Below are 20,366 nucleotides of genomic sequence, written 5' to 3'. Positions count from 1 at the left end.
TCCAAAAATCTGCTTTTAGCAAGTCCCGCAGGAACACTGATCCACCCTGAAGTCTGAGAGCCACTTCTCTAAACTGATGAGAACAAACTACAGAAGGTTTTTCAACGGTTTAATGTTTTCCCCAGATAGTAAAAACAAAGCAGAAGATGATCAGAGGCAGTGCCCAGACCTGATCTAGCAGGGCAAGTTCTTACATAAATTCTGAAAACGTTTTACAGGTACCTTCTAAGCGAACTACTGGTCTATTTAATCTGCTCAATACCCACCGGAGTTCATGTGACATTTACATTACTTTAAACCAGGGGCTGAGACTGGTTGTTCGTCAGGTCCCCATGGCGTTTTAAAAATCAGGAAGTATCATCTTCCAAACCACGGGAAGACCAACACTAGTAGGCCTGCATTCCCACACAATTGGCCAGTGTGCTGTAACAGCTGGAGTCGTTAGAAGGGAGTGGTGCTGTCCATTTCTCAAGGGTCTCTGTCCTCTCTATTATCTTAAATCACTCATTAACCTTACAGTCAGGGTCCCTATGGGCAGGGCTGATCATCACAAATTAGGCTTACCAGTTGTTTGCAGGTAGCAAGAGTTCCAACTGGTTAAATATTTTGCTTCTAGCATCCATTTACAAGCATTTGAATTTGCCATGCCTGAGCCACCCCTTCTCTTCAAGTGTATGGCATTAAGCAATGAATAGCCCTGAATGGGGAGGTTTTATGGGGCCATGTTAAAATGTATCACTTGATTTCCTACATGTGCATGTACAGTATCTATATACATACATGGTTTCCAAGTACAATGCTAAACCTCTTTGTTTGGATTTATTCAGCGACTCCAGATTTGTGAGCAGACAGGATCATGGGATGTGAGAGATGGTAAAGATCTCAGTATTCCCGCTTCTTGTGGGAACTTTAAACTCCAAGAAAACAGAATACACCAGGCTAAGGGTCCCTGAATTATCCTTACAGACCTCATTTTGGGGTCATATATTCCAAATCTGCTAATTTGAAAAAGGGCATTATCAGGGTGGTTCGTCTTTATAAAACATTTTTCATACATGTAATACTCATTTCAGAAACAGTGCTGCCAACATGTAACTTCACTCGTCAGATCAACAAGTGATTGGTTTTCTTGTGAGTTGAATATTTCTGCAATTTGCATAAAGCACAAAAAACTTGTGAAGCAAATGACATTCAGAGACATAGAAATGGCCACTACCAGCCACCTCCTTTTTGCCTACTACTAGACTGAATGCCTTCAGTTCACCCCTGCTTTAGAAGGACTGTAGGAGTCTGTTAGTGGAAAAGATACTGGACCGGGAGTCAAGAGACTGGAGTTCTAATCCTCACACTGCCATCACCTCTCTGAATTTGCAGTCTACCATCTGGAAAATGGGGGCATTGGAAAGGGATGGTTTTTATAGGTCTCTTCCAGCTTTTACAGCATAGAGTTCTGCTTCTGCATTTAATGGGCTCGTACTGAAAATGTTCCTTAGGTTACCAGATTCACAGCTAGGTAATTTGTGTGCATTCTTGGAGGATGGTATGGTGGATACAGGGAGGGGGCGGTGGTGGTGATGGTGATGGTAAAGCAGCCAAACAGAAATATAATATCGTCTTGGTTTTGCAAATACTTTATTCACAAACACATAAACAATCATTTTCCTTTAGACAGTTCTCTGGAACTTAGCTTTACATTGTATGTCTAGTTTCCTTTTAGACAAAACTATGTATTTATTTACTTACACATTTATTGAGAACAAATTCTATATAAACAATCTCTTTCTAATTTTTAAAAATCAAATGGAAACAGGAAATCACTATCAAAATACCTACTGCATACTGCCCTAAGTTTGTAACATTTGGAGAGGACAACCTACATTATACTCTGCACTTGGTGCCTAACAGAGATTCTGTACAGCCTTTTATTAAACATTAAATCTAAGCAGATGGTTGGCAAACCGTAAGATCGTAATTGAAAAGGAAATCCTGGACTTACCTTCAGAGGCAAAACACAAGGCAGCTTGGCAAAAAATGTCTGAAACTGGTTGCTGATTGTGGTCCAAAGGCTGCTAGGAGAATCCATGGGCAAAGCTTCCATGAAGGTAGCAATGTTTTCCAAACAGCGTATCATAGCACCCCCTGCTGGTAAATTCTTTTTGTTATTTAGACCCTAAAAACACAAAAGCATAGGCAATCAACTGCTGAAACAACGTGGGGATTCAGATAGCTATTTGTCGAAGATCAGTTTTAAAAATCACATATTTACGGTTTAAACTTGTGTTGTGTGCCTACTATATAGGCCATTCATTGTAATTGGCAGGAGGAGCACAGAGAAGAATCAACAAATTCAGACAAACTTGGGAAAAACTGTGACCTTTAATTCAGTGAGAGAAGGTGAAATGTGAGCAAGAAATAAGAAACATCTTTTAAGGATCTGCAGTGAGCGTGATTAGGTGCTAAGAAAACACAACGAACGATGCTGGCTGTAAACTCCGCTGGCAAAGCCTGAGCATAACGGCTACAGAAGCAGGAAAGTCTCTAGGGCCACCTGCCAACCCTCCAAGCTAACAGAGAGCTAATAAAGCGGGTACGGAACACAGAAACCCAAGCGTTGTGATACAACAACGAACAAGCAATGGAGCCGAGAACTGAATTCAAGTCTCGCGACGGAGCAAAGACGCAGGACTTGAATCCAAACCTCGCGATACAACAAATAAGGGAGGCTGAGACTTGAATCCAAGTCTCGCGATACAGGGCGCGCTGCTCTACCCACCGCGCCTTCTGAAAGCCTGAATGCTCAATGGAGGTGAGTGTGCTTAACAGTTGCCTAATCACCCCTGAGCTGAGGGTGTTCAGAAGCTTTAAATAAATAGTAAATCCATACAAAACAGCAATGTCCAACTGACATGCTTCCGTGCATTGGCAATTTTTATTTTCAATTAATTTTAAACATTTAAATTACTTAAGATGAATCTGACATTTTTGTATTTAACATAAATTTAATTTTTAAATTAAATGACTGAATTAAGTCCTCAGCCGCGATTTCAGGAGGGGCGGGGCTTAGAGGTGTCATCAAAGCGAACCTACCTCCAGGAGCTGACTGAGAGCAGCAATAGAGCTCAGTTCATTGAAGTCCATCAGAGACGTGGCTAAGGTCCGTAAAAAAGTCCCATCTGGAAAGTCAACAATCAGATTTAGTAGTGTTTGGGTTTCGGCGATGAGGCACGTTTGTGGTGGCTGGATTCCCCGTGGAGGAATTACCTTTGATAGTGCTCTGGAACAGCTGCGGGAAGATGCCGTTGGGGGCCAGCTGATGGAAGATGCAGCGCAGGAACTGCTTGGCCACCCCCGCGGCGTTGCCAGGAACCATCATGCTGGGGTTGCACAGGGAGAGAAAAGACAGGGACTCATGGAGCACCCAGCATGAGTTTAGGTATTTCTGAACCTCCTTATTTAGAGGTCAGGCATTGAGACATCAATCCTCTTATGGAAGATCTCCCTGTCATTTTCATCAGTGAGATGAAATACTGTAGTTACGTGCAGTCCCTGTTAACAATAAGTTTCTAGAAAGAGAGAACCAGGACATGTCAGAGTGGTCCCAGACTAATGAATTCCAGCCACCCCCAGAGTACAGAAGAGGCTTCTGAGGCCCAGAAAGAAAAGGTGACCTGCAAAGGCTCTAAGTCCGGAACATGGCAGAGTCAGGACAAAACCCAGGAAGAGATTATCAGCAAGACCCTCCCAGAAAGGGTCATTAGCTAAGAGAGAGCTGATCTGAGGGGAAATGCAGGGAGGGAGATGTTCATGGCTATTGGGAGATAGGAGAACTTTCCTTGGGGCACCTTGAGCCAGTACTTGTAGAAAGGAGAGGGCTTTGATCTGTGTGGTTCTGCAGGACCTCTGCCCATCAAAAGAGGGAGCCAAGAGATGATTATGCCCCTGAGACCCAGGTATCAGGAAGGACGTTCCCAGAGGTGATCAGGGGGTGAATTAACAGGCAGAAAGTAGAAATCAAAGAGCCCAAATAGGTAAGTGGTAAAAAGTCCCTCTTACCTAAGCCGTTTGATTATGCTATGTCTACCCTGAAATGCTGATTCAAACTTGTTGGTCAAAAACACTCTTCATGCAGCAATGACACCAAACTCATACAAATTCTTTCAAAAATTAGGGAAGGAGGGAACCCTGCCCACCTTATTTTATGAGGCTAACATAGCCCTAAAACTAACATCAGATAAAGTCATTACAAAAAAGCAAACAAAACCAAAGCAAGAGGGAACAAAAAAGAAATGAAAACAAAAGAAAGACAAACCAGCAGTCCTCATGGACACTGAATCCAGCTATAGATAAAAAGGATGATGGTCTGTGACCAAATAGAGTTTATCCCAGTAACATAAGAAGGACTTAATATTCAAAATCTCATCAATGGAATTCAATATATTAAATAATAAAGGGAAAAACCATACAGTTATTTCAATAGATACAGAAAACGCATCTGACAAATTTAACATCTGTTCATAATAAAAACTCTCAGCAAACTAGAAACAAAAGAAAACGTCCTCAATCCAGTAAAGAGCATCTATGAATATCTACAGCAAACATAATTAATGATGAAATACTAAAGACTTTTCTGTAAAAGCAAGAACAAGGCAAGGAGTCTCACTAACATCTTTATTATTGTACTGGAGGTCCTACTCATTGAAATATGACAATAAAAAAATAAAAGGCATAAAAATCAGAGAGAAGGGAAACTGTCACTATTTACAGAAATGACTTCTTTTTTATATACAAATGCTTTTAGACCTTAAGAAATCTTTAAAAGCAACTCTACTACAACTAGTAAGTGAACCCAGTTTATTACATTACAATGTTAATATAGAAATTCAATTGCATGTTTATATACCAGCAGCAAAAGTTGGAAAATGAAATTTTTTTTAATTCCATTTACATTGGCATTAAAACACCCAAAAATTCTTGGGAATAAATTTAACAAAAGATGTGCAAGACCTCTACACTAAAAGCCACAAAACACTGCTGGGAGAAACCAAAAAGACTGAATGAAATTAGAATATATACCATATTCATGAATTGAAAGATTCAGTATTTTTATGCTGTCAGTTATCCCCAAATTGATTTATTGTCTCAGTACAATCCCAACAGGCTTTCCCCCCCACCCCAACTGAGAAGCTTATTCTAAAATGTATATGGAAATTTGGTAAATCCTGAATATCCAAATCAATCTTCTTGGAAAAAATGAGCAAAGTTGGAAGATTCATAATCTCAGACCTCAAGACTTATTATACAGCTACAGTAATCAAGACAGTGCGAGTAGGAAGGGAAAAATGAAGGGGGCGAAATCGGAGGGGGAGATGAACCAAGAGAGACTATGGACTCTGAGAAACAAACTGAGGGTTTTAGAGGGGAGGGAGGTGGGGGGATGGGTTAGCCCAGTGATGGGTATTAAGGAGGGCACGGATTGAATGGAGCACTGGGTGTTGTACGCAAACAATGAATCGTGGAACACTACATCAAAAACTAAAGATGTAATGTGTGGTGACTAACATAACATAAAAAAAAAAAAGTGTGGTGCCGGCTTAAGGATCAACATACAGATCAACGGAACAGGATAGAGAGCTAGAAGTATATCGACCCTTATACCGTTATTGGATTTTAACAGACAACGGAGTGATCCAGTGGGGAAAGGGAAAGTCACTTTTTTCTTAATGGTGCTGAAATAAATAGGTTTCTACATGGGTAAAAAGGAACTTCAACCACTACCCTCATACCATACATAAAAATGAATTTGAAATGGATCATATACATGCTAAATATAACTAAACTTTTAGAGGAAAACACTGGAGAATATATTCTTGATTTGAGGACGGGCGACAACAACAGGAAGAAATAGTCATAAACTACGTAAAAATTTTAAAACATTATGGGGTGCCTGGGTGGCTCAGTCGGTTAAACGTCTGCCTTTGGCTCAGGTCATGATCTCAGCGTCCTGGGATGGAGCCCCGAGTCAGGCTCCCTGCTCAGCAGGAAGCCTGCTTCTCCCTCTCCCTCTGCCCCACCCCCACTCGTGTTTTCTCTCTCTCTCTCTCTCTTGCTCCCTCTCTCAAATAAATAAAACCTTTAAAAAATTTTTTAAACATTAGATTTCATCTAAATTAAAAACATCTTATCAAAATATATATTAATAAAAGGAACAGGTAAGCCCCAGAGTGGGTGAAAATATTCTCAAGATATATTTAATAAAGGACTGGTATTCAGGCTATATAAAGTCCTGCAACTCAACCCAGTTAAAAATGTGCAAAAGATTTGAACAGACACTTCACAAGAGAAGATTTACAGAGGGCCTTAAAGAGCACGTGACAAAATACTCGACAGCATTAGTCACCAGGGAAATGCAAATTTAAACTATCATGAGATACCCACCAGAATGGTTAAAATTAAAGAGACCAACACCACCAGATTTTGGCAAGAATGTGGAACAACCAAAGTCTCATGTGTTATTGGTGGGAATGCCACATGGCACAAGACTTTAAAGAGAAGTTCTGATAGTGTCTTACAAAATCAAACATACATCTACCCTGTAACGCCACAATCCCGTCCCTAGCTATTTATCTAAGAGAAATGGTTTACAAATAATCTTGTATAAGAATGGCCCTAACAGCTTTATAATAGTCCCAAACAGGAAACAATGCAAATGTCCATCAACAGGGTGAATAAAATAAACTATGGGATAGTACTGAGCTCTAAAAAGGAAACAAACTATTGATAATATGCAACAACATGGACAAATTTCAAAAACATCATGCTGAGTAAAAGAGGTCAGACACCAAGGAGCACATACAGTGTTATTCCATTTATATAAAGCTCTACGGTAGAAAGAAAAAATCAGGCTAGTATTTGCCTATGTGGGTGGAGCTTGGCAAGATGCACCAGGGAACTTTCTGGGGGCGATGGTAATGTTCTAAATCTTGACAGGGGTTTAGGTCATGCAGGGGTACACATTTGTCAATAATCAGTGAACATACACATAAGGTATGTATACTCTAGTATGGAAATTGTGCCTCAAAAGAAAAAAAGCCTTAAACAAAATCAAACGTTAGTGAATGATAACTTTGCCGAAGAATATATGAAGTACGCTAATATCTGAAATTTACTTTGAAATGCATCCAAAACTAAAATGGACTGACGGGGAGGCAGAAGGATGGAGAGACGGTTGGATATGTGATAAAGCAAGTAAAATGTTCATTGTAGAATCTAGGTGATAGGTATACAAGTGTTCACTATAAAGTCCTTCCAACTTTGCAGTGTATTTAATCTTTTATAATAAAAGGGGGGAAAAGTCTAAAAAAATTTCTATAACTAAATGAGCATTAAAAAAAGGAGCAAATACCCATCCCTAAAACCAAAAGTTACAGAAGCGCAGTAACAGCAGCACCATCTTATGTTTGTAGGAGCTACTGCAGTTTCGCAGCCACAGATACCCGATCCCTTGGACCCCCCAGCAAGTAGCCCTGTGGCACAAGAAGGCTATACACAGTATCCCTCTTTTATAAATGAGGAAACTAAAGCAGAGAGACAAATGTGCCCAACGTCTCACCCACTACCCATTCCTGCTCTCATCTGGTCCCTTTTCCCCACTGCAGCCAGAGTCACCTTTCTACGTGCTACACACACACCCCTTGCCGCTTAAATATCCTTTAGCAGTTTCCCACGGCTGCTAGGAAGCCCACGAGGTTTTATATGGCTTCTAGGCCCTGCATCATCTGGCAGGCCAACCTCACATCTCTGTGCTCTAGCCACACTGGCCTTTTGGTCGTTCCTCCTACACAGTCTGTTCTTTACCACCTGGAGACCTGGGCAGACGCTTTTTCCAGAGCTATTTGCACCATTAAACCCAAGGCATTTCTTTCAGATCTTAGTGTAAACATCGCTTCTTAAGGGAAGCCCTTCTGTCCTTCCCCCTTGCTCCCACTACCCAGATGACACAAGATCTGCCAGCCCTCTTCTGGGCTCGCCCATCTCAGTAAATGGCACAGCCACCCACCCAGCTGCTCAGACCAAAACCTGGGAGTCATTCTTGCCTCTGTCTTTCTCTCACACCCAACACCCAATCGATCCGCAAATTCTGTAGGCTCGGCTGTAACAACACTTCCTGAATATATCCCTAATGGGACCACTTCTTACTCCCTTGAACCAAGTCTTTATTAATTTGTGCCTGCCACTGAAACGGTCTCCACGCTGGCTTCCCTGCTTCCGCCCCTGACCTGTTTTCCTGCATGACCTATTTCCAACACAGAAGCCGAGGGATCTTTTCAAAACACAAGGGAAGTCATGGCGCTCCTCACTCCCCGCTTCCCTCGGTAAAAGCCCAACTCCTTACAATGACCTCCCGGGCCCTACCTGGCCTGCCTCACCCTCACCTTGCCCACTCCTCTCCTACCCTTTCCCCTGCTCCTTCTGCCCCAGCCTGCCTTAGTCTTACTCCCCAAATATCCTGGGCACTTCCTTGACTTACGCCTTTGCATCTGCTGTTTCCTCTGGCTGGAACGTTCTTTCTATAAATTGCCACATGGATCACTCTCCCCGCTTTTCAGGTTTTGTTCAAATACCACTTCCTCAGAGAGGCTGTCTTTGACCATTATTATATCCAAAATACCACCTCCGACTGTTCTGTATCTGGACTTACCTGATTATTTTGCATAGCATTTAGCACTGAATGATATTAAATGACATTGTCGGTTTTCTTGTTTGTTAATTTGCTTATTGTCTGCCTCCTCAACTGAAATATATGCTCCAGGAGAGCCCGGACTTGCTGTTTTGTTAACAAGTATCCTCAGTCAGTCCCTAGTGGTCATTCCAAAAATACTTGTTGAATAAATGAATGTTATTCAGTCTCCCTACACATTGTGTTCATCGCATTAAGCACTGTTTACAATTATAAATTTGTGCAAATATTTTCTTCGTGTTGGCCTCCCAGATAGACTGCAGGCCCCACAAGGGCAGGAACCATGTTACTTTTGCCCCCAGTTGAAACCTAAGTACCTAGCACAGTGCCTGCTACAGAGTGGGCCTAAAATAAGTATTTTTTGACTAAAACGAGTGAATGCATGAAAGAATAAAAAAAAAATGAGTGAATGTAGGCATGAATGAATGAATGAACAGAAAATGATCGGATGCTCTCTGGAGCTGCAACTGAACCTAACATTCCTTCCACAGTACACACTCTGGTGTTTTAGAAACAGGATGAACATGCACAGGGGACAAAAAGAAAGTGAGATTTGGGCCCACTTTAGGACCTTACCTTTCTGCTTGATTAGAAAAAGTCGTGCTGGATGCCAATCTAGGAAAAGTAAACAGAGTTATATGAATTTCTTAAGTTTTCACGAAGAAATGCTCGAGTACTACGGTAGGACCACTTGTGGCCCCAGTTCAGATGGGGAGACAAGGAAAACCATTGACAACTCCCCTGATTAGGGACAGTGGGGGAACTCGGCGGTCAGTCTCCAGGGTTCAACTTAGCCCAGTTCCTGAGATCTGCTTTCTGCATCAAATCAGATGCTTCCACAGAGACACACACAGTTAGTTGGTTTAATGTATCACCTGGCCAAGCTACGAACTGGCCACGGCAGCCAGTTTAGACAGAGAGCTGAACAGCATTTGACCCAGTCTGTCTCTTTACATGTGAACTCAACTCATTCATTTCTTTGTATTCCACCTCTGAAACGTAACCACAAACTGTAAAAGCCTCTGTAAGACAGTAAAATCGGTAATAAGGGTATTTGTCAACTAATCTGCCAACAAATTGGGATGACATATTGCGAAGAGAAATGTATTAAGTAATCATTATATAACATGTAATTTTTAATAATTATATGGTTCATACACATGGAAATTGTATGTATAGTAAGAAAGAGAATGTCTAAACCCGCTAAATTGGTGGGTTTAGAAAAACATGTCCTGATCAATAAGATATCGACGAAACAAATAAGGGGAATGCTCAGGTTCATTTACTTAAGACCACAAGAGTGCGCCCAGCCAAGAACGCATTTGGAGAGGAATGGAGGGTCCAGCAACCGCTAACACAAGACACCATTCCCAGTTGCTTTGGTTAATGACACTACAATGAATCAATAAGCATTGGCAAATGAAATAAACAGTCATTAAGGGTGCAGCAAATGCAATCTTGATGGCGATATCTACAAAAAGGGGTGGGTAAATTTTAAGAGGGATCTAAGTAGAAAACAAGTCTCAAAATCACAGAAAGGCCTGGGTGATAAATGCTGAGCTTACATACGCTTAGAACACCCTGGAAATAGTTCCTGTGGGACTAACACAAATAAACTAAGTGTTCATAAATCCACATTACCTCATCTGGAACTGAGGCATGCAAGGGAGCCCCGAATCAGGTGACTGCTGAATCCATTTCCTGGTGGGTTTGGTGATTAGGCTTAGGTTGCTAAGGGCTGCGGCAGCTACTTTAAATGTACCTCTCCACCCCCCTTCTCTCACCAGTCTAGCCAAAGGCAGTAGAGATTTCAATATATGTATATGTAAGCAGGTAAAAACATATCTGCTACTGTTCTGCCTTTACTCATCTTCAAAGCTCACATCTTTTCGTCCTAACAGCCAGCAGTGTGCTTGAACACGGTTTCTTCTCGCTTATGTGAAACAAAAACAAAATAAAACCCCTCTCTATATCGACTACAACTTAGATCAGCTTTTTCAAGGAGATGGTAACAGATCAGAACAATAATTCTATCTGTCCTGAATCTGAAAAGTATTGATGGTAAGAACTGTGGCCTTGCATTAATAAAAACTCTCAATTCCACAAGCTGGTACATTTATTCCAGGATTGCTTTGATTAGGTTAAAATCAAGGACTTAAATAAAATATTTCATCTTTTCTTATCTCTCCATCACCCACTGTTCATCACTGCACACTGGCTATTTCTAGGTATTAGAGGTGGAATAGTTATACCATCTCCTAAGGATATACACTCTTAAGGACACTACAGAAAAATGTGGGGCAAGGGCGTTAAGGGTCGAGGGGTTTTTAATGCTTTCCTGTTTGACTTTAACTGGAAATCAGTATTTCTTCTTAAAAAAAAAAAAAAAAGATCAACTTTTAGCTCCATTACAATTCATTCTCTTTCCCTCCCTCAAATACCAGGAATTTGCAGAATTCTGTTTTTTTCCCTACCTCCTCCATAGAGATCTTCCCTAAGAAATTGTTTCCATCCTGAACTTCTACAGCACTGATCACTCACACTACTGTTACAGCTCTCAATCACATCCTATCTTGTATGGCTCCTCAGTTATTCCATACTGAGCCACTGAGCTCTTCGATAACTAAGCCACAAATCACTAAAGAGCAAGAGCTCAGTCTAAAGCCCAGAGCCAAAAGCCCCTGGTTCTGTGCGAGAACAGACTGGGAACATAGTACATTCATGTGGAATTTCATCCAGTCTACTATAAATTATGCACACCAGGACTACAATTTGTTACTGAATTTGAACTTTACGTATACCCATGAAATATCACTTTCTAGCTAATGTCCTATCCACTAAATGGAATTTTCTCAACATGAAAATTCTCAAAGTAGCTAAGTTTAATCTCCCCTTATTCCAGCTGAAAGCCCTGTTCCCAAAAAATGTCTATCCTTCCCTTTTCTGAGTCAGAAGGGTAAAACTATACTCCATCTTCCCCTCTCAGGACAATGTCTCAAGACTGCAAGGTGCCTAGAGAACCCATCTTAAAACAGGTAAGGAGAGATAATAATATCTAAATCTTATAGATAATAGTATCTAATAATAATATCTAAAACTTGTAAACTGTTGAACTATAAACTGTGCACAGTTCTGGGTACTGCCCCATACATTAGCCCAAGTAGTAATTAAGAGCACAAATAGGAGATTTTTCTTAGTGCAATTTCCTCTAGCATCATTCTGACACCATGACATGGTGACCCATGACCCAACAGAGCTTGGGAATTCAATCCAAAGTTTGGTACATTCCATTATTAAAATTAGTCTGAGTTGATCCCATAAATATCAAACATCTAAAAGGTTACTGAATGTTTTACTTTTGAACTGATAGTTTTTATGTCAAAGTATAGAGTGAATAAGGCTCCTCCTCCTTCCAAACAGAACCGAAGCAATATTCACCTTCCCACGGACTGCATTATATCCAGCAACAGTGGGGCTGCCAGGTCTGGGCTTAAGTGAATGAATGTGGAGAGGACCACAATGGCCAGCCCAAGGGTTTCCTCATCATATTCTTCAAGAATGGCCCCACAGTCATGGCATCTGCAAAGAAAACAGAGGAATGCTGTCCACGAAAGCCAGCAATGGTTTCAAGATATATAACAAAGTATATAAAGCCATTTCTCAGGAGTCTTGGAAAAGTCCCCAAAAGGAGGTCAGTGGCCCCACTCTCATGATACATAGTGGCCTGCACTGCCAGCCTCCTCCTAGACACAGAAACAGCACACATGACAGAGATGAGGAAGGTTCTTTAAGTCACTGAAAACATTCAACTCACAACTGTCTGGCCTCTATGGACATAAATTATTGGTCCCTTTTACAGCAAGCGCCAGTCAGACTAACAGTTTAAAGCTTCTGGTTGAGGGATTTTAGGCATGTAAAATCATTGCTAGGGATGGTCAGTAACTAGATATTTTTCTCATTTGTTGAAATTAAACATGAAAAATGCCTAGATGCAAATGGAAGCTTTCCTATGCTCTCAGACTGAAAAGTGTCCTATTTGTGGGTGAGACATGGGGTATTTAAGCCAAGAGAACACTCCAGAAAGCCTGGGGAGTCTGGATCACGGTCTCTTCTCTACCACTCACTCAGATCAGTCTTAAGAACTCACCGCGCCTACTGAGTGTAATAGGTAAGGACACAGTGGCACTTGTTCCTAAGTCACTTGCAACTTACTGATCTTGATAGTATCTAATACGGGTTCAACTTAATTCATCCCAGCCAAAGCCACAGCCCTTCTATTCAGCCACAACCGGACAGCTTTAGAAAGTGAAGGGAAAGTCTACTGGGAATAGCGAGGGAACTAGAGCTAAGATCACCACTGAGAACTTTCCATCTGGAAACTTCCTAAATACAAACTCTATCTATGAAATCCCTGACAAATTGACCTTTTTGAAAAATACAAGATTCATATCTGTAACTAAAAAAGAGAAATGGAGTGCACACAAAGACTGGGACTTGGAGGAGGACACAGAATGGGGACATTGTACCAAAGGAGGAGCCAAGAAAAGGCCTCCAAACACAGCTAGGTGCTCCCCACATGGACATTCCAAGGCAGCTCTCCAAGGCGGGCACCTTCGCTTCTTCAGGAATGACTGTTGGCGGGGGCCAGCTGCATAGATCCTCACACCAGCCCCTCGTGCCTCATATTCTTCTCCCTGTATCACAAGCCTACCCACTGCATCACCAGGAAGTCTCCCTAGCCCAAAGGGATCTCTCCAAACTTGAAATCCTACAAGTCTTATTCTTTATGATATTCAGGACACAACCATTTGTGTGCCAGACGATGTATAGGGAGCTTAGAGCATAAAAGACAGAAGAAAGGGTCACAGTCCCTAAGGAACTCACAGCCTGTATGTATAAACAATGACACAATTAAAATACAATGTGGTGAGTGGTAGAACAGAAAGATGTCATAGATACTATGGAAACTTGGAGAATGGTATGACTAATTCTGCCTTGTGTGTAATGGGAAATTCTGCCTTCAGCTGGGTCCTGAAGCATGACTAGGAGTTTGCCAGGCAGAGAAAGTACAAAGAGAAGGACACGTATGAAATCACAGAAGAGAGAACACATCAGGCATGCTCTGGAGCAGGTGAGGGGGCTGGGGCAAGAGCTCCAGGTGAGGAGCAGTGAGGCCATACCTTCACAGTCTAAAGGGCCTTTTGTCATAAGCAAAGGTATTTGGACTTTATCCTCTAAGAAATCTGGGGATGCTGAAGGCTGACAAACTGTGAGGTGACGTACCAGTTTGAGACTCAGAGAAAGGATTCTGCTGTCAGGATGGGAATAAGAATCAAGTCTCCATACTTAGTCCCATCCTCACAATTTGAAGCTTATAATAATCAGTAAGTGCCTCTGATTTGCATTTGTCCAAACTGAGAAAAGAACATGCCTTGGCATAAACAGATGCTGGCCATACAATGATAGGACGTTTCTAAAATAACAATGCCCACCCACGCTTAGGGCCACGGCCCCTTGACGAACAAGTTATGACTTAAAGCATAACACGCCTCCTCTGATCCTTTCTCACAACCATGGTGAGCAAATGCTCAGATTCTGTAAATCTGGTGAAGAAAAGAACAGCGTGACCTTACTTGTCTGTCATCACCGTCGGCTGCTCGTCTGTGAATTCTTCCGGGGCCGGCACAAACATACTGACGATGCTGGGGGCCGACAGCAGGCTGGATTTCGTGGCACCTGGGGAAGCAGCAAGGAGACACCTGGTGAATAAAGGTCTGTTTCTAGGGGCCAGGAAAGCCCCATCCTCCTCTCATAAATCCTCCCAAGATCACACTCACGGAATGTGATGGGATCAGCTCAACAGCATTGTGAAAACCCCTCAAGGGTCAAATGAGTTCAAGAAAGACTGATTTGTTTCAAGGGTAAAATGAATTCAAGAAGGTCTGTGATCTGTTTCTGTTTGTGTGACTTTTAAGAGCAAAACTCCCTTCGCTTCTTGACTTCGAAAAAATCAGAAAGAGTTCAGTGTGCCAACAGGGGATGAAGACAAAAATAGAAAAAGGGGGAAATCTATTCAAGAGCACCCTTAAGTGAGTTTACAGTCCTTATTTGCTAGGCATACATGGAAGCTGCCCTTACAATCCTACGTTTCTAAAATCACCAATGCCTACCGACCCTAAAATGCTGCTAATTTGAAAAGGGAATAAGATCCCAGAACTCTACACACATAAGCAAGGGGAGGGGTTTGAGCTAAGAAATATCAGAACAGGGGCGCCTGGGTGGCTCAGTCGTTAAGCGTCTGCCTTCAGCTCAGGTCATGATCCCAGGGTCCTGGGATTGAGCCCCGCATCGGGCTCCCTGCTCGGCGGGAAGCCTGCTTCTCCCTCTCCTGCTCCCCCTGCTTGTGTTCCCTCTCTCGCTGTGTCTCTCTCTGTCAAATAAATAAATAAAATCTTAAAAAAAAAAAAAAAGAAATATCAGAACAGCTTTTTAGCTTGGAAATTAATATCATAAGCCCCAAAGCAAAAGACTTCATTTTTCAAACTGTAATATTTATGAATGAAAGATCAAGTGTTTTGAAGGAATTATCTAGTGACTTCGGCCAATCAACATCACAGAGTTTAAAACTTTGGGTTTTGATGCCTTCAGAGAAATCTAAGGCAGGAATCTTGGCGACATGCTCTAGCAATGAGTAAATTGTTCTCTACTAAGAAAACAACAGGTGCCAGACAGTCAGGAAAGAAGGCAGGAAAAGTCAGTGGTCATTAAAGAGTCTATTTCTCATCAAGGAACTGGAAATTTAGTGCTGGAAAACAAAACAAAATTGTATGATCTGCCCTTAAATAGGAGAAAAATAATGATTCAGAGAACCAGTTTTTAAAAGAAGTAACATAACAATTTTAGAAACCTAGCAAAGTGGGCAATGTGTTTCAATCTGAGGGAGAAAAAAATGGTACTGAAGCCTTTAAAGAATGAAGATGCTGCCAGACTGTATATTCCCTTGACTGATCAAAGGCTACAAAGTGTGTTTATGAGAAGCAGGAGACCTGCCGACTCAAACAGCAAAGGAAAGTATCTAAAAATATCTTTATGTCACTTCCAAAGATCCCAAATGGGTATCTAAATTTTACTACAATATTTACCAGCTATCTCTGAGTAACACTCTTTTCTACCTGTACCTCAGTGTCTCGCTAACAAGGATCTCCAATTATTTCATCAGGATAGTGCTTTGAGGGGGAGCAACAGTATTTATTACAAGCGTAACTATATTTTGATTAGTGATAGAAAAGGCAAGAACTGGGCCCAAGATAAAAGGAGACATGATTAATTATTAAACACTAAGGTAGACAGCATGAAGTTGCTTCAAGCAACCAAAACACAGAAAGTTTGAATCTAATATTCCGCGTTTCTTGAACATTGATAGACCGTGTCTATCAGATGCCAGAATGTCTATGCTAAAAGTGGACGAAGTCACCCCATAAGATGGTGATACATATACAGTCTTACTGGAAACAAGACACTGAAAGGCAAAAAAATTATTGAGTCAAGCCTTTCAGAAGACTCAATTACTATTAAATAGAATTTAATACCAGTTACTGTTAAATAGAATTCACAGTTCAGGTCAGGAAAAGAGAAGGAATCAAAGTCATTTGGGTGGTTTTAAGCCAATAATTACCCAATACAAATGCCAAGAAACAGGTATTTCCGACAATAATAGCTCCGTGAGGTTGTTTATTCACGCGACAACACAAAAGGTGTCATGCATGATTTATGGCAATCATCTATAAAAGTTACTGGGCGCTGGCTCCCCTATGGCAATATTAGCTAAAACTGGATTTCTGAATATGGCTAATCATTTGGGAGCAGAGTAACGTAGACGAAGAAGGTGGGAAATACAAAAGGAACCTACGGACCTCAGCTACCTTCTGCTCTAGTTGAGTTACAACAGAGTCTGCAACGTTAAAGGCAGTCCCATTACCCCCCGGTTGTGGGCAATGCTTCTGATGGCACTGCTACCCAGAGTGTACTCTGCATGGAACTAGGAACAGAAATAGAAGGTTCTTAGAAGCTTGGATAAAGAGGGGACCTCCCCCAAAGTCCAACTCCAAAGCTGGAAATTTTGACCAAAGCCGCTTTGCGAATCTTAGAGATAGGAGGCATTGTAAAGGTTTTGGTTTGTTCAAGGGATGCAAGCACCCATCAGTCCCTTAGCTGCATCAGTGGACTTCTTCAGTTTACTGTGAAAGAGACTTTATCTTTCTTCTGTCTTTGTTCCCTTTACCTTATTCCATTTTTGTGGCTACTAACTTAGTCACTAGATCGTGGATGAGCAAGCACCAGAGTTGTCTGACCACTGACTTCTGCTCATAAAAGCTTTTCCCAGGCCCATAAGTGAGAAGAGTCTCATCATCTACAGGAGTTAAAACGGCTACTCATTGCCCAATAAATGTTAGCAAAAGCTGAAGATAAATATCTCTTCATTCCTAAGGAAAATCAGAAGAGTGATATGATCCTAAATAATAAGTCTGCTTGATTGAGGGAAGTAGCTAAGAGATGCAGTCATAGTTCATTTTTTGTTTTGTTTTATTTTTTTACAAATGATTATTAAGCTGCTTTCTGAATTAAAAAAGAACAAAAGTAATGATTAACTAGCCATGAGATGAATTTTGAAAATACATATTCTGATGATCTTGGCACAGATTTATTCTCAGCTGACTCCAATGGGCAGCATAATGCCACGAGTATATTTTGTGCAATTTCAGATTTCAGATTTCAAAGAAGCTATTCGTCTATGATCTCAACATTCTAGAATGAACACAGATAAGCTGGGCCATGTTCAGAGAAGATACACAATAACATGGACAGCTGATATGTATTAAGAGGAATATCAAAGGACCCAGGAACATGTGGTCTAGAGAAGATTGAGGAGATAAGCGATGTGTAGCTATTTTCAAACGTCTAAAAAATTATGTGAGCAACCAGACTCATTTTAGGTGGCCCCAAACAGAAAGTCACGATAAGGAAGAACTTTCTGTTGATAAGGTTCAAAGAGGAGATGTCATGCATTCCCAGTCCCTGGAGGCGTTTGAACAGAGGCTGGATCCACTCCATGGAGCTGCTGAAGGAGAGATTTCAGCACCCGCTGGGTGACCAGATGATTGACATATGCAGTGTCTTTCAGCTCGCACAGTCTGAGATTCCACGACCCCACTAACCTCTCATTCTCAACGGCTGTCCCTCCAGGTCAGGGTTTAGGCACATTGGCACATTGCACTGGCGTTTCCCAGGCTGTATCTGTTCTGTGGACAAATAGAACATTTCAGTCTTCAATGCAGTCCATTTAGCACAAGTCAGAATACAAGGAATTTAACCAATAACCTCATGGGCCATTTTTGGGGGTCATTATTATTGTTGATTATTAATATGTACAGGAAACATCCTAGATTTTGGGGTAGGGTTGTCTGGGGTTTTACTGTAAAACTGCCATTCAGGTATATGCAATGTAATTAAAAGCAGGAGAGCATCTGAAACCGTCCAAAAAAAAAAAGTCTGGGTTCTCTTCCTCCCCACCGAGAAAGCTCAAATACCATTATCTCTTGATATGAAATGAAAAACTGAAAGCTAATGTAACTGAAGGCTAATGTCACAGCCATGAAATAAATGTTTTATACAAATCAGTAAATACATAAGTGATCGTTTGGGGCAATGGCCAGAAAGGTCATACAGAAAACATGTGGAACTGGTAGCAAGGAAATGGCAGGTGTCTCCCTGAGGGCTGAGGACCAGGGGTGAGGTCAGCCACTGAGGGCTGAGGAACAGGGATGAGGAACAGGGGAAGACACGGAGGAGTGGGGCTTCTGGAACATTCGTTTCCTATGAAAGATGAGACGAAGAAGCAGCCATCAGATGAGCACAGATGGAGAGAAGAGGCAGGTATTCGCCGAGCAAGCAGGTGCATGCTGAGGTGAATCGATCATAACCCATGTTTTAGACTGCCTCTCTCAGTGTCATCATGATTAGATTTGTCCCTTTGGAGACCACTGAGTCACTGAATGGACATATGTGCCCTAAAGTGGCATGTCACCTAACAGTGACCTAGGTATTCATTGACTCTCCTGTGGTATTAGATGTGGGGAGAACTTTTCATGGCACTAATCAAAACAAGAGTATTGAGATGAAGCTCTAGTAGGACTTGGTGACTAGAGAACCAGCTTGGAGAATGGAAAACAAGTCCAGGAAAATGGGTGAAAGAAATTCAGACAGCATGTAAATGGTAAGTATTAAGTGAGAAACCAGAGTGACATGAACGAGACTGAAGTCTGGTTGAATGTGAAAAATTCAGTTAAATGGGTTATTTGGCATCATGTAGATTCTCTTTTTAGATTAAAATTTGGATTGGAAATTGAATCAATCAAACTAGGTTGGAATCGTAATCTAAATCTGAAAGGGTTAGCTTAGGCTGAGCTACTTGCTACAGAAAATAGAAGTATGTCAACCTAACAAAAGGTGGGCATTTAATTATCAGAGAACTAACCAAACCAAGGCTCCCATTCTCAGTTCCTCACATAGCTTCCTCAGTAAAGAGAGAAACAGAGTCAGTCCTCTTTGGTGTGGATGGAACGACTCCACCCAGACCCAGTCGGCTGTTGAGGCTGGTTATCCTGTCTTTCTCCTTGACTCTCTTGCCTGTTGGCTTTCGGCCATGACATTATTCACTACCACTTATCACCAAAAGGAAGACAAAACACGAAACCTTTAAAACGTTAAGAACCCTTATAAAGGCTGGAGAGTTGAAACTATCTGTCAAAAGTAGGATTGGGTATTTTTTTGTGGGACTTAATTATCTAGCTCTCCTTTTTTGGAAAAACAACAGATGGGGGTGGGGGAGATAAGATAAAATGTATGTCAGTATTATGGTTTTGAAAAAATAAGTCTGTTGATGTCTTGGTTTTGTGGACGTCATAATTCCTGGTCATAAGGAAGGATATTAAAATAACAATCTCACGTAACTATGGCCAGAAAGTACTAACCAAGATATTGAAATAGTCTACGTGTTGGCCCCCAGAGCCTATCACAGTAACAAACCATGATATTTTCGTAGTGCATGCATGTTGCAAAGTGCTTCCACATGTGTAATCTTGTAACTCAAATGACCCATTTAATTAAAAAAAGGAAAAAAAAAAAAAAAACACGAAAAGCAGGCACTCCAAAGAGCAGGATTGTGGCAATACTACCGGCTTGGAAAGGAGTACGTGTGCAGAACGTGGGAACAAAGTTCAGAAAATGCAGAGTGATCATGTTTAAAATAGACATGTCATGGCGATCGATTCTTACTTTAAAATTGAGGCTAGATGCGGTTCCACCATATGAGCATGAGGGTGTGCAGCTGCAAGCTGGTGACCTTGCTGACTAAAACACAGAGCTCATATTCCCAAGCCTACTGGCAGATCATGACGTCACTAAGCTACATTCGTTATTATCAGTATTACTATTAATATGCCCTTATTTGGGGGGAAACTTTACAAAATAGAGACTATTGATAAGCTGGTGTTTCTGTTTATTTTTTTAATTTGCATCATGAAATCACAGGTCCATTCCCTCCTTTACACATTGACATCACTTAACCCCC

At 41.4% G+C, this 20,366-nt stretch overlaps 1 protein-coding gene across 2 annotated transcripts in view; it reads right to left on the bottom strand.

The window, feature by feature from the left end:
* The window catches only part of UNC79 (unc-79 homolog, NALCN channel complex subunit), a 192,848-nt gene that overhangs the window by 48,162 nt on the left and 124,320 nt on the right, over nt 1-20,366 (bottom strand). For both annotated transcript variants that reach the window (XM_045901444.3, XM_045901445.3), the window contains 7 exons: nt 17,953-18,036; nt 14,371-14,473; nt 12,176-12,316; nt 9,314-9,352; nt 3,262-3,374; nt 3,088-3,173; nt 1,997-2,170 (listed from right to left, as the gene is read on the bottom strand). In XM_045901444.3, coding sequence (XP_045757400.2) covers nt 1,997-2,170; nt 3,088-3,173; nt 3,262-3,374; nt 9,314-9,352; nt 12,176-12,316; nt 14,371-14,473; nt 17,953-18,036 — 740 coding nt within the window. The remainder of the gene's footprint in view (nt 1-1,996; nt 2,171-3,087; nt 3,174-3,261; nt 3,375-9,313; nt 9,353-12,175; nt 12,317-14,370; nt 14,474-17,952; nt 18,037-20,366) is intronic.

The sequence above is a fragment of the Mirounga angustirostris genome, unplaced genomic scaffold (assembly GCF_029215605.1).
Source record: "Mirounga angustirostris isolate CCGP_5_RB_7025 unplaced genomic scaffold, mMirAng1.0.hap1 SCAF_9, whole genome shotgun sequence".
Classification (NCBI taxonomy): Eukaryota; Metazoa; Chordata; class Mammalia; order Carnivora; family Phocidae; genus Mirounga; species Mirounga angustirostris.
This window is presented reverse-complemented; position numbering and strand designations above follow the sequence as displayed.